General features: G+C 36.9%; 1 protein-coding gene across 1 annotated transcript in view; it reads right to left on the bottom strand.

The window, feature by feature from the left end:
* The window catches only part of LOC121673491 (TBC1 domain family member 5-like), a 116022-nt gene that overhangs the window by 97991 nt on the left and 1241 nt on the right, over positions 1-16790 (bottom strand). The window contains exons 2-5 of the mRNA XM_042046826.1: positions 4996-5104; positions 3136-3225; positions 2960-3031; positions 597-664 (exon numbers count right to left, since the gene is read on the bottom strand). Of these exons, the coding sequence (XP_041902760.1) occupies positions 597-664; positions 2960-3031; positions 3136-3225; positions 4996-5104 (339 nt within the window). The remainder of the gene's footprint in view (positions 1-596; positions 665-2959; positions 3032-3135; positions 3226-4995; positions 5105-16790) is intronic.

Below are 16790 nucleotides of genomic sequence, written 5' to 3'. Positions count from 1 at the left end.
CTAACTCAAACAAGTTCCTAAACAGGAATGACCTAAGGGCCAAGAAGATGAAAACATAATCATAGTAATATCAGGACAAATTTTAAAAGGCATATATGACAAATAAAATTAGAATAGTGATAAATAAACTTCTCTCAACTTCTATACATGAGTGACATTTCCCTTACTAATTTCAAACTGCTCTTTTATTATTGATTATATTAAGTGTTGAGAATTAAGAAAGTAATCTGTTTGATCTTTCATTATGATCATAATTTATTTAAAAGACCTTTCAGTTTCTCTTACCTTCTCTTCGCTTCATACAGAAAACTACTTTAAATTTCACAAGTAGTACACCTCCTAATATCTTAATTTAGAAGAGCTTTTCTTCAATGATACCAATAAATCTCCAGGATTTAATGTTCAGCTAGATTGTCTCATTTTTTACTCCATGGAAGTTGTATTTTTATTCTTTTAATGTATGTTTCCACACATTCATGTTCAACAAACCTGACACTTACAGTAACCAAAGTCAAGAAAACACAATATAATGTATACCACATAAAAATGCAGGATATAAATTGATATATAGCAACTTCTCCTAAAGATCTACATACGTTCTCGTCACATCTTGTTCAATCATTGCTCGAAGCTCTTTATCCTGGAAAAATTTATTCCAAAGACTCTGAAATAAGGAAAAATAATTGTATGAAACCAAGACTTCTACTAATACTTCAGGCTTATAAACTACATCAGCAAAGTACTGTACAAATATTAACTAATTAATCCTCAACATTCCTGGTTGGTAGGTATATCAATATTTTATGGGAGATAAAGAATGTTGGTGACCAGCACAACATATCTGAGAAAGTCAGTTTAGATCAGAAATAAAAACATTCAAATTCCTGAATCCTTGTTCTAGGCTCATAGCATTTGCTCACTGGATGGCTGCAGGTTTGTGAGTTACTTGTTTGGGGTCCAGGAAGAGTATTTAGAATGGCAATGAAGTCAAACTTACCAGAACCAGCAACTCAACTGAAAAAAATTCAGTTGTTCACTCAAGAAAAAAGGTGTCTATCACTGGACTGTACCATGCTCCTCCTATGAATGTATGGAGTTTAACTGGAAGCTGCTGCAATATCCATAATAAGAAAGTGTTTGGAAGTAAGTGTATGATTATCATATGTCCATTATGAAAATGACATCATTCTAATCCACACTGAAGATCAAGACTGGCCATTCTATAAAATTCTGAAAGGGAAAGCCAGAGTATTTAAAGCTCACTGTCAAAATAAAAAATACTAAATACAAGAATTTGAAGTAGGTTTAGCTTCTTCTGTAGCTATGCTTATGACCATTTTCATCCTCTCTCTCGTTTCCATGCCTTGTTTACAAATACTTTGTAAAGCTAACCTGAAAGAAGTCAGAAAGTGCTGTTAATTGTATGCTCCAGAAAAAGTATTGGAAACTGTATTCTTTATTTAAAGGGATGGTAACTTGATCAAAATACAGATGGAGCAAAATCTATAACAGTCTCCATGCAGGTTAGGTAAGTTTTCAGATAGCAGCAGCACCAGTGAATGAAATACAGTACAGAGTCTGTACAATACTTCCACAATTTCTTGCCTCCCTGTAAACAATTCTTTGCCATGGTGGTTTACGCTCCTCAGAGAGAAAAGAGAAAGCAAATTAATGCTGTCTATGGGGAGGTAAGTAAAATAACAAAACCCCATGGTAATTAGTTGCTATATTTGTGTTACAAAATGGGAAAAAACCTAAACTTCAAAAATATTTATATCTTTGACAATGTCTTACATACAGGGAGTACCTTTTTAACTCACAACTCTTTTCATGCAGCTACACCACATTTTGAAACTCCCCTGTCCCTGCTCCCGCCCTGGCCCATCAGAACAGAGGAAGCAAACAGAAGCTGCATTGCAAAAAGGAAGGAAAAATCAGGACACTAAATGGGTGTAACATTAAGTCACAGCAGAGGCTCAAAGCACTTTGCTCTTCATTCCTATGCCTGATTTGGCCTGTGGCTTTGCTTTATAGATTAATCCCCTGCCACATACTCTGACATGTTAACCTCTGTCTTCTACATCCTAAAGACACCAGAGGCAGAAAGCAGGTTGGGCTACTGGGTATAATGACAAACTACAGCAGAAATGTTTTAAATCCTTTACATTTGACACAACTTTCTGTCCAGCTGGATGCAAGAATACTTTGATGACATGCACAGTCATAACAGCTGCAGAGCTCTCTCCTTCTAAATTAAATAAGGAGCACAGTACCACACTGTAAATGAAGTACGGGCCTCTGTTTGTGGACAAAACAGGAGTAGTATCACCAAAGATAGCTGAGACAGACTTTTTGGCTGTAAATCTCTTAAATGCAGCCAAACATATTGTTTCCATGGCATTAAGTTATTTAAAAAAATTGATAAAAAGAATTTTGATGGTAACAATGTAACATAATTAATAGAAAAGATTAAAGATATGTGCTATAAAATACTTAAAAGCTTTCCAGGTATAACAAAATGCTAGTAGAAAACCTTCCAAGGTTGAAGAGTCTTCCAGAGGAGGCTACTTCAGTGTTCTGTTAACAGCATTCACTTCATATTGACTGTTTAAACACTCCTTAAACTAGAGCCATTTTATGGATAAAATGAAAACATACAGTGATAAAAAAGTGTATCAGTTAAAGAAAGGATATGCTGTGAAACTAATTGTAGTCCAGCACTGATTTTTTGTTTACCACAGCCTTTCCAGAGTTAAGCCCTGAAAAATCAAAATATCAACCCGGAAACGGGCATTTCTAGTTTTTCAGCAAAACCTGTGAAACAATTGTCAACAGAAGTCAGTTTGGACATTTAGGAGCGAGATTTTAGCACCTGCCATTTTGCCTACTTCAGCAAGAACTCATTTGTCTTAGTATGAAAAAGATGAGAATTTTAGTAGCATGTGTTGGGTCAACTTACCCCCTCGTCCTGAGAGAGTGGATTGTTGATTATCAGATCCTGCTGTCCTGCTTTCCGAGGGTTTGTAATGTGCTAGGTTAGAACAGGAAAAAACCAAAAAGTCAAATCCTCTCCTGTTATACTATAAATATTAATATCTATGTCAAAGTATGAGAACCTATTTTGTACCAACTTACAATTTCTTTGATCTTATTGTAAGACGTTCTTAAGTCTGAAGTGGTTTTAATCCATTGGCTTCTATCTTGGGGTAGAACCTCCAGAAATAACTATTAGCAAAACAAAGTAAATGTAGTAAGTTCCATCAGTTTTACATAGCTTTTCATAGAAATCCTACCAGACAGCATAAACCACCCCAGAGAGAAAGAGAAAGCAAAGAGCTATAAAATATTCCTGGTTTTAGTGCTTTCTAGCCCATAAATAAGTAGCTAGAAACAACAGCAGTTCTACAGTGCAAAATTAAGCACTAAAGTCAACTGAAACCACAAACTCAAGCTTTGTAAACTGTTACAGCTTCAGTAAAGTTGATGGTGACTTCCAAGGCAGAAACAAAATGGAAAGAGGTTAAAAGAAATAAACAAAAATTGAAGCTATTTATGTAACACTGATGACCTAATGCAACGTGCTTAAAATGAACCACAAATGCAGAGCAGGAACTAAGCACTAAGGGATATATCCAATGTAAGACATGAAACATGCTCTAGAATTTTGCAAGACAGCTAAGAGAGTCAGTTTTGCAGGAAGTCCTTGAGAATGCCTACATCTCAGTTTTTTCATGTCTCTTTAAAAAGGCTTAGAAAGAAACATGCAGTGCAAAATACTATTTAATTGCATTTGAAACAAGGAAAAACCCCAGTATTTTCTTGCTTTTTCAATGTTTTTATTTGCACATTGTGAAGTGTTAAGAAACAGTAATACTGACAAACAGAAGTACTGACAAACACAAAACATTCCTAAATTACTAAAAAACCCTTTAAAATTTCAGAACTTAACAACAGAGCCCTAATCCATATTGGGACACTCAAATGAACCCTGTCTGTTTTCTGAAATAAAACCACTCCTTGATTTAATTAGTAGACAGTGAAGTACTCGATCCTTGTGTTAGTTCAGGGTTTTGAGTTATGGCCTCCTAACTTAGAGACTTAAAAAGAAGCAAACTGGTAAAAAAATGCAGGTGGCATATATTAATCTGGCTTGCTGAATAAAATATTTTCATTAACTTTAAATTAGTTCAACGCTACATACATTTCAAATTTCGAACGTTCACTTTCATTCATTTATATAAAGGACTATTTTAAATTTCCTTTTATAGGTCTCTGTGCCAAAATGACGGTTGCGAAATTCCAAGAGAGGTAATTTAAATTGATTAGTGTTAACACACAGTTAATTCTACTAGAAAAATTTTTCTCTACTATCAGAGTTAGTGCACAACAGAAGACTTGATGTCATTGCAACAAAATTTGTTTGGACTTTATCTAGCATCTCAGTATTATCGTGCTTTCTTTCTCTCTTCCTTCCCCTGCTACTTTAAAAAATACAGTAAGAGACTCCCAAGGAGCTGTTGTGCTTCTGGAAGACCTTGCTTCCCCCTCCATCCAGCCATTACAAGAGGGATTGGTCTTCATTTTCTCATTTCACTGGGAAAACCTGCTAGCAGAAGCATCAGACTGATTTTAAAGCAGTCCCAAATTCCACAAAACCATAATTTTTTTAGACAAACTTCCTTTCTATTTCCAGTGCATGACTTCCCTGCACAGATACTGAGAGAAGAGATGGCTCTGTGGCACTCAATTTTAAACATATCACCAGCACAAAGATACTCTTTCTTATGATTCTTTTGCTATTGCCTGCTATTCAGCTTTAAAGCAACTCAATGTGGTTAGCAAATGTCCTATGAATTACAAAAATGAGTAGGAAAACATTGGGATGAAGTCTCTTGGAAAATTCATGATTCTTTGCATCAATAATCTTCCAGCGCATCAGGTAATGTGTTGATATATTGCAACCACAAACTGTAAATAAATATTTTCTCTTCTTACCTTCCAGCAAACACTACGGAACCTGCTGCTTCTCAGCTGCCCATTAATCCCCTTCAGCCGTATGGTTGCCAAGTAATTGTTGTTTACAAACAGTTCTTCCCATTCTTTACTGAAAAAGCAAAAGGAATGAACATTTAAACAAAAAAAGCCTTAGTTGATTTAAGGACTATATGACACTACACAATTTTGGATAAGCAGAGGAAAGGAACTTTTTAAAATGTATATATTTAGTTGTGTACCACTTCTAAACGCATGGCTGTTTTTTTGGACACATTTCTTCTTTGGATTTAATGAATATGTAGATCGCTATAATTATGCCAGCTACTGAAATTCATAATGTCTATGGAGGCTATTCCATTTCCTCTAAAATGTTGGTACTGCAGTTCAGTGAATAAACAAGAAAAATGAATATTAATATAAGCACATTCATGTTTCAGCTGTAGACAAAGAAGTACCTATTCCAAAAATATGCAACAGAAAAGTACACTGTTGACTGTATTAGCTCTTCACATGACGTATTTGCTTAAATGAACCTTCTTTTCTTCTTAATGTCAAGCTGGGCAGTTAAGCATCATAGAAGATGACTTTCCTTAACATTTAGTGCTATTTACTATTGAAATCACTCCTACTTCTTTCTACATGATCAGTTTTAAAATTTTAACAGGTGCTAGCAAATTTAAAAAAACATCAAAAAATTAAAAAGCCTCACTGTATAAACTGTTAAAGGCAAGCTTGAGTACCTTGCAGTACCTATGGCTGACTAGATAAACAACCTAAATATGCCTCCCAGGCATGCAGGCACCAGGGGCCTAACACCTGTGCCTCATTAATATACAAGTAAATCTGCTCTACTGGGAAACAATTGGAAATTAATTGTCCCAAACCATCTACTGAGTTTGAATAAAAGAATTAAACCTATATTTCCTGCAACTTCTACTGAAACGAATCTCAAGAACAGTGTAAGCCATCTGATAGTCTTCATAGCCCAAGACTTGCTCACAGACTTTCTGTAACCACTCTAAATTCCAAAGGGCAATTTCAAGGTAAAGAGCTGGGTTATGTGGAGGGAAATGTGTTTCAGATTTATTTTCAATGCATGTCCTTAAGGTGAACATCTCCTCCTCCCCCTGTCACATGGGAGACTATTACTTTTCCCTGGGAGACCAAATGAAACCAGGAAGAGAGAAACTACTATTATGACTCCAGGCTAAGATCTCACCACATTTACTTCGCTAAGGAGGGTCACAGAGTCGGTTATACTAAACACCAGCAAACTTTGGTTTTGCAAATTGCCCTAAATATATGCAAGATTAAGTTAGATAGTTTTCAGCCTTTTAAGCTGAGTTGGGAGAGTGAGGTTTTTAAAACTGAATTGTAAGATACAGTTGCTGAGAACTGTAGAGGAATGGACTTGGCAAGCCAGGAAATTATGGTCCTGTTCCTCTGTGACAGGAGCGAGCTCATGATCCGTGCTGAGACTGAAAGTGCTGTGCTTGTGAATGTACCACCTTTCAGCTAGGACCATATTTCTGAAAAAAAAAAAACCAAAAGGCATTTACTTCTGGATCTTGAGTATTAATTACTTTGAAAAGCGAAGGTATTCCAGATAAGAGCAAAGATGACTGCCACAGTGTTAGATTGCAGGGTTTAGAGCTGTCTTTAGCTTCTCCCAACTGCCAGTACCCCCAAGTGATCAAAAGAGCAGCAAGTCATTCCAGTGGTGTGGGGCAACTTCTTTCACTCCTCTCACATCCCCCACTCTCCAAGTCAGAAAGACTATCTGGTCATTTTTGCCTCCCTGTCTCCCACACATCCTCACCTTCTGCAGGGAGCTGCCTACGATTGTTTACCATGATTCTGTCTCCTTTAAATACAACGTATGGTATATAGCAGACACAGCTTGAGAAAAATCTGGGCCTTTCTTTCACAGTCATTTATACTTCAGTAGCTACAGTATACTATGTCTATCTAAATAACCCTCCTGTTTCTATCACATATAATATTCTTCATTTGCCATGGTAAATTTTGTAGCATCATTGGCCATTGTAACTCCTGCCAAGCTACCTCCCTAAGGTAGCTATGTTTTAAGAGTGACACATTCCCCTGTGCACACAACAGGTCAGACTCTGAAGCTATTCACATTGTTCTGCAAGTGGATGACATTCCCACAATGTCTTTGAAAATGCCAATGTGTCAGCTGAGTTAGCAAAAGGTTTCAACCAGTGCAACTGTGAAGAGAAAGAACAGAGAGGAAAGAAACTCTTCAGGTTATTTTTCTCACCAGCTGCTGGAAGTGATTGCTACACAGTAAGAAAGTAATTTCAACACTTCTGAAATTGTATTAGTGCAGATATTATGCCTTTCTTTTTCTTTTTTTTTTTTTTAATGTAATGCAATTCCGAACACGTTTTGAACCAAATTACTTTTAAAACCGCCAAAAGAAATTTGGCAAGATCATATCTCCTCTGCATTGCCGGTTGGCTGCTGGGATCACAAAAAAAAAAAAGTTATAAGCAACTGAAAAAGAAATTACTTGGAAGCTGGAATCTGCTTCAGTTCTAGTAAAGCTGAATGATATTTAAAATCCTTTCTGAACAGCATCCACTAATTCGTTTCTCAACTATTTTGAATGAAGACTAATAAATTAAGCTTTACAATTCTAGAGACTGTTTTAATAGTGGTAACACTTCATAATATCAACAAGCAATCAATTCTAAAAAGATAACATTTAAAATTATATAGCCCTACTATGTAAAATAATACCTAAGAGCCTTGTTAACCCAAGATTGCAGAAAACCCATTGGACAACATGAAACAAGCAATGAAGATTGGAACTGAAGTCTACCACATCCCATTTGCTTCACTGAAGTGAAGGACTTCAAGAGCTAATTGGAACCACCTAAACTATGAACAAGCACATGCACTTAATCAAACTAGAAAATTAAATGCATAATCCTGTGTTATACCACCTTTAGACAGTACAGTTAAAGGCTAATGTCAATGTTAATGTTTTCTGGTTATTTTGTAAATATTTTTCATTTTAGATTCTAATTTGAGTATCCTGTCTAATGCACTATTGTGCATGTTGTAAAGTCTTCATAATAATAATAATAAATACATATAATATAAGACTTGAATAAGAAAGAAATTATTGGCGTAATATTTCTTTAAGAAACTTAATTTCACATGCGTTATCTCTGCAGTAACTGTCCAATGTGAAATATCTACTGGCATGAGTCAGGGACAGTTGCTTTACTTCAAGTGGGAAAAGTGCTCAATATGTATGAAAGAAAAAGCAGGCAAATCAATGAAGAGAGTCATTCTGCAAGATTTGTTCATAGTTCTCATAGTTCTCATCTGTTCCTTTCCATCTTTTGAAACATACACTTATGTCATAACCACAAGAGTTTAAATCTCTCTGCCAAAGAATTTTATACTGGGGTCTGCTCTAATACACACACTTTCTTTCTTGTAAGAAATGAGGCTGACCTCTGAGCAAATCATACATAATCTATTCTTCTTTCTTTTCAACAGGACATGATTCGTGGGTGTGATTCTTGTTAAGACAATTACAAGCATCAGATTTTCAGATACAGAAGCCTAAAGTTTGGAACAGAAGTGTTCCTCTTAGTCGACTGTTAGTAGAGAGCACAACAAGCAGGACTTTACACCAGGAAGTCTAACTAAAATTTTACATGCACTTAAATAACATTTTTGAAAAGGTATGTGAACCTCTAAGGTCTAACATCTTAGTAAAAGTCACTGGAATCTCACTTGTGCTCAGCTATAGAGGAACGAGCAACTATAAACACTTCCAGAATGCAGGACATCAATAACGTAATGAGTCGCCTAGGAAATAACTCTGAAATTCAAATAGTTCCAAGGGCTTTATTGAGACAACATTGAGCTGGTGCGTGTTGGGGAGAGTTTCTTCCACTGATAGGCAGAAGCAGAACACCTGCCTCTGGCTCTGTTGCTAAATTTCGATTTGCAGCATAATGGTAAAACCAGTACATCAAGCATAGATATGCAGGAGAATGCAATGGTAGCCCATTAAAGCTCCTTGCAAAATAAAGACTCCTTTGAGGAAGAAGAGGAAGAAATACAGTTGAAGGAGACTGGTATAGCACAGACAGCAATCATTGCTACTCAGCTTCTGCATTTGCTGATTTAGAGGATAAAGCTGGTAAATTGTATGAATGCAGATCCTGACAAAGTCTAAAACTAGCGTAAGAAGTATTTTCGTTACTATCATGTTCAGACAACACCAAAACTCTGTGGAAGACACTAAAACCCATAGAAACGTAAAAATGTGAAGAAGCACATGGAACTACCATCTACGTCACTGAAAAAGGGCAAAAGATTCAGTTTTGGGACTACAGGGACTCAGACCTACCAGGTAAATATTACTGTCCATAATTCACTTTCAGGTGAAACTGCAGTTAAAGAAACCAGTATCTACCAGGTCATCAGACAGTGTGTATCATTATTTCGACTCGCGCATTTTTGAAATATTTCATGCAAAGTTTTGAAATCCCTTTTTTTTCTTGTGTCCCTGCTAAAACAAGACCAAATTGATACTGACAATAACATTTAGATAACAAAGAATACTCCTCAGTGTATGGAAGAATACTGCTATACTACTGAAAGGTATGAACATTTGCATACATATTTAAGATTTCAACTAAATCTCAAGCTTATTCCATCCTCTAGACCAATATTAAAGGATAAAACAGATAGCCTCAGAGAAATCCAAAGAAAATTCTTGAGCAGTGCTGCCAGTACTGGCAAAAATCATCTTAAAACAATGGCATGTGTGCTTCCAGAAAAGCCAATTTCACATTTTCATACTGGTTTTCATCTTCAGAATGTGCTTTTTAAAATGTTGAGACCCAACTCGGCTCCTCAGGGGCACTCAGTGAAGCAATAAGCTACTGAACAGGCCATCAGAAAGAAAACCAATTCTCAAATTATTGTGTCATATGTTTTGCAATATGAGATCTTTATCAATAGGAACATTCAAGTATCTATATTTGAATATTTAAACAGAGGCAAAAATTCCTTTCAACCATACTGCTTAAATCCAAGAAACATGCATAGTTTGTATTATTTATTACGCCATAAAATCAACAGTTGAGAAAAAAGTGAGGCAACTGCCAGGAATGTAATAAAGACAGAGCTAATTCTATAAAAGCAGAGGAAAAAAACCCCAATTGAAAGGTAGTATCAAGTAATAAGGAGCAGAGTTTCTAAACAACATTTCTGAAACATACAGATTTTTATTTTCTACCCTGAAAATCCACTTGACAGCTTTAATGTGAAGGCTTATCAGTCTGCTTGGAAAATATATGTATTTTCCTCTGTTTCTCAAAGTCCTGCCTCAGGATACGTGGCAGAGCTAACAGCCATGTAAGTGTGAATATGCATGGCTGTGTTGCTGGGAGGCTGCACATTCAAAGGCCATATTTTTCTAAACAGTTCAGGTTTCATCTACTTCTGGCTGACATACAGTTAAAAAGGTTTGCATGAAGAAAGGTAAAATCACTTTCTTAAGGCAAACATTCCAGCAAATAAAGTTATTAGTTAGCTATGCTCTTTAAGCTACCAGTGTGCGCATAGCACAGTTCAGGGAACTGAAACAAGGCTGCACTGGCAGCAGGATGCTTTGCCAGCACCCTTCCTAATAGCACTAAGTCTGACGCAGAAACCCAAGATATCTTTCTCCATATTCCAAATTGTCCACTTTGCCTTGGCAGTTCTCAGCCAAAGAGCCAAGTTTGGCCTTTGGAGAGTGGATAATTTCCAACCCTTTAACACTTTAGCTTTCATAGAAGAATTCTTGTTACAGCCATTTCAAAGTCTAAGTTTCACCAGCACATTTTCCTCTACATACATTTATAGGATGCTGAGACAAAATGTAGATATTATGTTCAATTATTTTTATTTTTATATTGTAACTGAATTTGCCAATTGCAGGGTCAAAGCTTTCTAGTTTAAATCCCCCAGTGCCTTTGAAATCCTTTGCATGTACATCTAGAACATTTATTTTCTACTTCTCCTGACTATAGAGTTCCTTCCTGCTGTTTTACCCTTTACTAGCTCATACTCACAGCTAAGCAGAGCTCTGTGAATTGTGTGTGTTCACATGCATGCAGCCTTGTTACAGAAACAGACATGCATTCATTAAGAAACTGAAAAGGTAAGACTTTCCTGTAGGACACAAGTTAAATCTACAGCTCTACAAATCATGCAACTAAAAACGAGATGTAATTGTGCCTCCTGATACTCAGATGGAACCTCATGTGCTCCTGTCTGTGCCCATTAGCTCTGATCTTATTGCTGGGTGTAACTGAAAAGAGCCTGTCTCTGTGTCCCTTCTACCCTGCACTCAGATACTCACAGACTTTGAAAAGATGTCCCAAGCCTTCCCATTTCCAGGTTGAACAGTCCCACCTCTCTCAGTATTTCCTCACAGAAGAGCTGCTTCAGTTCCTTCACCACCATAGCAGCCCTTTGCTGGCCACTCTCCAGCATGCCCATGTCTTTCTTGTAATGGGGAACCCAGCACTGGACACAGCATTCCAGGTATGGATTACAGGGGAAGGATTACTAACTCTGATCTGCTGGCAGCACTGCTCCTAATGCATCCCAGGATACTATTAGCTTTCTTTGCTGCAAGGGAGCATTGGTGGCTCATGTTCAAACTGATGCCTGCCAGGACCCCCAGGTCCTTTTTCCAGGCCCCTGCATATTATCTACGGCTCCACCTTCCCTGGGGTCAGGGTAAGGCTAATTGGCCTAGTTCCCTGCATCTTCCTTCTGACCCTTCCTGAAGAAAAGAGTGACATTTGCTTCCCTCCTGTCTTCAGAAACACCTCCCAATTGCCATGAAAGTTTGAAGATTACTGAGAGTGGAAAAGTAAAAAATTCATAATGAAAACCACTTAAAACATTAGTAAGGGAAAATACAGCATCAGTTGATTATGGTGTCAGTGGTACATATGCCAATTTTCAAATACAACAGAATAAATGAAGAGTGAACTAAAATTTTCACTTGCTTTCCATGGACTTTAGAAATTACCATTCTCTCTTCCATGGTCTCTCTTCATGTATTAAGTCTTTCCTTCTTGCAACCAATCCATAAAAAAAGCATTCTACCAATGAAAGATGTTGGTAACTCAATCCTTCCTTTCTGATTCTCTGTCAAAAGCATCTCAAGTTTCAAGTAAATTTCCTAAATTTACTTTTCCCTATTACATTGCATAAAACCAGAAAGCAAGTCTGTATTACCATTTCTATGTCTTTAGAAAGTAATAAAATTTCCCTGGAAAAGTTAAAAAATCCACCATTTATATGTGTTGAAATGTTTGTATCTTAGAAAAAGTATACTGAATATAGGTTTTCAGTTCCTTAATGGCAATTTATTCTTCCACGTCTTATGATATCCTTCACCAATTCCTTATAGGACACCAGGCAAGGAATGTAGCAAGGATCCGCTATGGAAGGAAGAAGTAAATAACAGAAATTTGACAAGACAGAGATGGAAATTATATCAATCTCCTTAAACTGAAAGAAAAGGAAAGCAATTTTAAAAGAATTCAGAGAAAATCAGAAATCTTCCAAGCTCTCAACAGGTATGACAGTGATCTCCCTGGATTTGGAGGAAAAAAAACCTGTTGGAGGAAACCTTTGATCAGTGCAGCCACTTTCTCTTGATGGAAAAAGGAGATTTGCAAGATGGAATTCCTAACAACATCACAAACACGAACAAAATGAGAGCACTGGCACAGACTACCACATCCAGAGAAAGATTCTTAGCACATTATGAAGACAATCTTTCAGAGGAATCACTAAATTCAAGGACAGAGTTTACATGCTCTCAGACAAAATTACCTCATACTGAAAAGCCCTCTTTGCATATAAATGGCATCAACGGGAACAGCATCTAGCAAATGGCTTAGGCTAAGACAAAATAAACATGGATGCCAGTTTTACTACTTCCTTGTGGAAAGAGAGGAAGGATGCAAGTGCTGTAAACTCTCCTTGCGGAGTGGAGGGGCAGTGACAACTTCACTGCATTGCTTTCTGTACCCAATTTTTCTTACTGCAAAATTATTGAAAAACCCATAGAAACAAGCTTGTTCTTTACATCTCTTGATTATGCGTGGACATACAGTGAACAAAGTCAGGAAAAATAAGATTATAATTGCACAGGGGTGGCTTGAAATTAAAACAATAAAGTAACATCATCTGTGTATGAACAAGACTAGATAGGCTTGTGTAGATGGAAAAGGGCTGCCTCCTAATAGATTTAAGACAAAGTTGTCCATAGGGTGAAGGTATGTAAGTTGCATACATGTTCACAGTATATTTAACATGTAAGGACAGAGGCTATGTAACCACTTCTGGCTCAACTGCCAAGAAAAGCCACAGGTCAAAGAGGAACCAAACTGGTTTCAGCACCACTTTTGGACGCGGGAAGAACCAAGGAGGAACACCTTGCACTTCTTGCCATCTTTCTTCTGCACGCTCAGTGTCAGTCCTGTTGGCTGGCACACAAGAAACGCCTCAGCCAGCAGGACCACATTGCCTTTTTGCAGCAAGGAAGGAAACATCTGGTAAGCAGAAGCTGTAAGAAGTCAGGGGGAGAAAATGGAATACAAAAGTCTTTCTCATACTAGATCTTCTGCCTGTTTGAAATATGAGCAGAAGAAGGAATACACCTTGTCTACACAACCCACAACTTTGAGCAATCATCATTTGTCATGGAGTTTAAGCCACAGAGGAAAGAACTTTATCTTGACACATGGGGTAAAAATTAAACTTATATATATGTGCAGAGATGTATTAAGAAATTATCCAACACAGCAGTCATGGGTCTCTGAATCATAAAGTAAGTTAACAACACAAGTATGAAAAGTGAGCTTTTTTAAGGCTATATATTTATTAGAAGCAGTATTAATGTATGAATCCACCTTGAAAGAAAATAAGTGTCCTTGAGATGTTAGATTCTATCAGCCAAATTGAATGTCTGCATCAATGGCTCTCCCTAAAAGTCATAATTAGGTCATTAAAATATATTTAGAAAAATAGCCTGTAAAATAAAGTTAAAAAATACTCACCTTCATTTTATTTCATAGGTCACTGTTATACCATCTAATAAGATAATTAAAAACATGCAAGCAGCTGGTACTGAGGCTAAACAGATTAATGTAATAGTCTGTAGTCATATGTGCTGGCAAGGGGTTCACCTCTTTGGCGAGGAGAAGGTCAGCTGCCCTTGGGAAAGGAGGAGAAAGAGTATTTCTACTTTCCAGTGGCACTGCATTGCAGATACTGAAACTAAAGACCCACATCTATTTTTCTTCTCCTTTTGGTGAAGTCCAGCCCATTTCCATCCAGAAAAGGCTTTAACCATAGCAGTAAAATAATACAGTAGAGCAGAGCTCAAATATTTTCCTTAAGTTTCTTGCATTTTAAAGCTGAAAGTTACTGTATATTTAAATCCTTGCTCAAATGTTTCTAATAGTGAACTTCTAATTTTGATGACATGGTTCTAGGAAGTAATTTTCATAATTTCTTATTAGCAAAGCTTCTTCCCAAGTACATAAAGAATACTTCCATCAGGGCCTGAAGACCAACGAGAAAATTCTCTGTGACCTGACAGGACAGATTCACAAACTCAAAGAATATTTAGAAATATATGCCAATCACATGTGCTTTTCACTTAAATTACTTACAAACTTTATGACCTAAAGGGCAATGCTCACTATCTGAACACATGCAGCATTAAAAACAGAGACAACTAGTATCGATCAACACAAGCAACAGTCACAAACTCTAAGGTGACACCTTCATGTTAAAAATAAAACCATACAAATAGTTCTGGAGCATCATAAATATATCAAAGGATAATGATATGTCATCCTTTAGTAACACACACACTTGGAGTCTTGTACTGAATAGTGACAAACTGTCCTTTAAAGCAGAAAATGTGGGAATTGAGCAACCTCTCCTGGGGTTTATTTTTTATTGTGGTATAACCAATATGTTTTTAAGACCACTTCAATAACAAAACTTATTAATATTCAAATATTTTTGGAGTCATCTCTTCTCCTAATTAAATTGTAAAAGCCAATTACTTATAAAATAGAAAACAACTTTTGTTTCAGCAGAAATTTTCAATAGAATTTTTCATGTAACAACCTTCTGCATGCATGACATCTACCATGATCCAAAGATGCCTTTGCCTCTTTTAGGGCAAAATTTCACTAGCTGGTCTTTTTAAAGTATGATAGACACATTGGGTAAACAAGACTATCATTAGTTTTGCCAAATTACTAACTTACTAAAACAATAATCCTTGACAGTATCCTAAAGTAAGTCAAAATCTCTAATGAGTCCTTAAAGAAATAAGAACCATATAGCAATTTTACCTTTCAAGGTAGTTCAGGATTCACTTTTCATCTTTCGTAAGGTATTAGATGCTCATTTTTACTTAACATGCAGTCCAGAACTATAACTATCAAAACAATATTCAACCCAACCATCAGATTTACAGCCAGTCTCATAATATGATAGGAATTACTTGCCACTGCACAAAAAATATACATTTCACACCTGAAACACTACTGCTAAATAACAGGGATAGCTTGCCATCTATGAAAAGTCAGAGGTTACTTTCATATATGTGCATAGATATACACCTCCCCAAATCACATACACGCATATATAGCTTTTTTATTATCTTGCCTTTAATTATATCAATAATACTTTGGCAATGATATATGGGACCCCTCTGAAAAGACTAATTAACTTCAGTTTTCTAAGTTGGGCTGTAATCCTCTCTGACAGAATACGACTATTATTCAGTGGAACTTGTAGCCAATGTTGTATTTAATATATGCACTTTGGACTAAGGAATATAGAGATACAAAGATCAGTTTAATCTCCACTTAATCTGTGGAGCATTAAAGAGTCACTAAGGTTTAGGCTGATTTAGGTAAAAGATACCATGCTCTGTCCTCCCACTTATTTGTAGCTGTCCATGCTAGCTACATTTCCTGCATTGGCACTGATTCCATGGGAAGTTTTGGCAGGAGGATACTGCAAGTGAAGTGATCAGAAAGGTCTCCCTCTGAAGAAGGAACAGGTTGGGCTGGGTTAGCTCCCTGGACTAGCTCCCTGAGAGATGAGTGCTACTGCCTGAGTGGAGCAGGGGTGAGAAGAAGGGCTCAACCCCAGCTCCACAGCTTACACTCTCATGGAACCAGAGCCCAGATAAAGCTGGCTGCTTCTTCTTCAAGTGTTACCACTTGGCAGATACAACAGCTGGTGCTCTTGAGTTGATGACTTTCAGGAATAAGTGTCCTGGCCTTAATGGCAGAGAGCTCTCAGCTTTCTTTTGCTGCTCTGGTTAAATTCTGTCTTGCCTATTTTTGAGAAATTGCTGTGGTCTCTGTATCTACATATGCTTCTCACCTAAAAAACATGAAGATTATCCTGGGTGGTATTTTTCAGCCCTTCTTTTAACTTAGACAGTATGTTGCATGCAGAAAACACAAATATGACAAGAAACAGAGTCATGCAGAACCCTAAAATGGATCTTCTAATATATTTTATCAAAGTGAATAAGCTAACTACCCTACGTGTTTTATATCATTACGAAGTAAGTTTCATTAGAGTTGACTTACTAGGATACAGAAAATTGGCAGGGTACCTAAATCAACCCTCCCCAGTCCCACTGTGTCCCTGCAGGCACAACCTTTTTTCCAACCTTGCTCTCAGTCCAGAAG

The sequence above is a fragment of the Corvus kubaryi genome, unplaced genomic scaffold (genome assembly GCF_017639235.1).
Source record: "Corvus kubaryi isolate FWS band 111438036 unplaced genomic scaffold, C.kubaryi_AGA036_p1.0 65459, whole genome shotgun sequence".
NCBI classification, from domain to species: Eukaryota; Metazoa; Chordata; class Aves; order Passeriformes; family Corvidae; genus Corvus; species Corvus kubaryi.
This window is presented reverse-complemented; position numbering and strand designations above follow the sequence as displayed.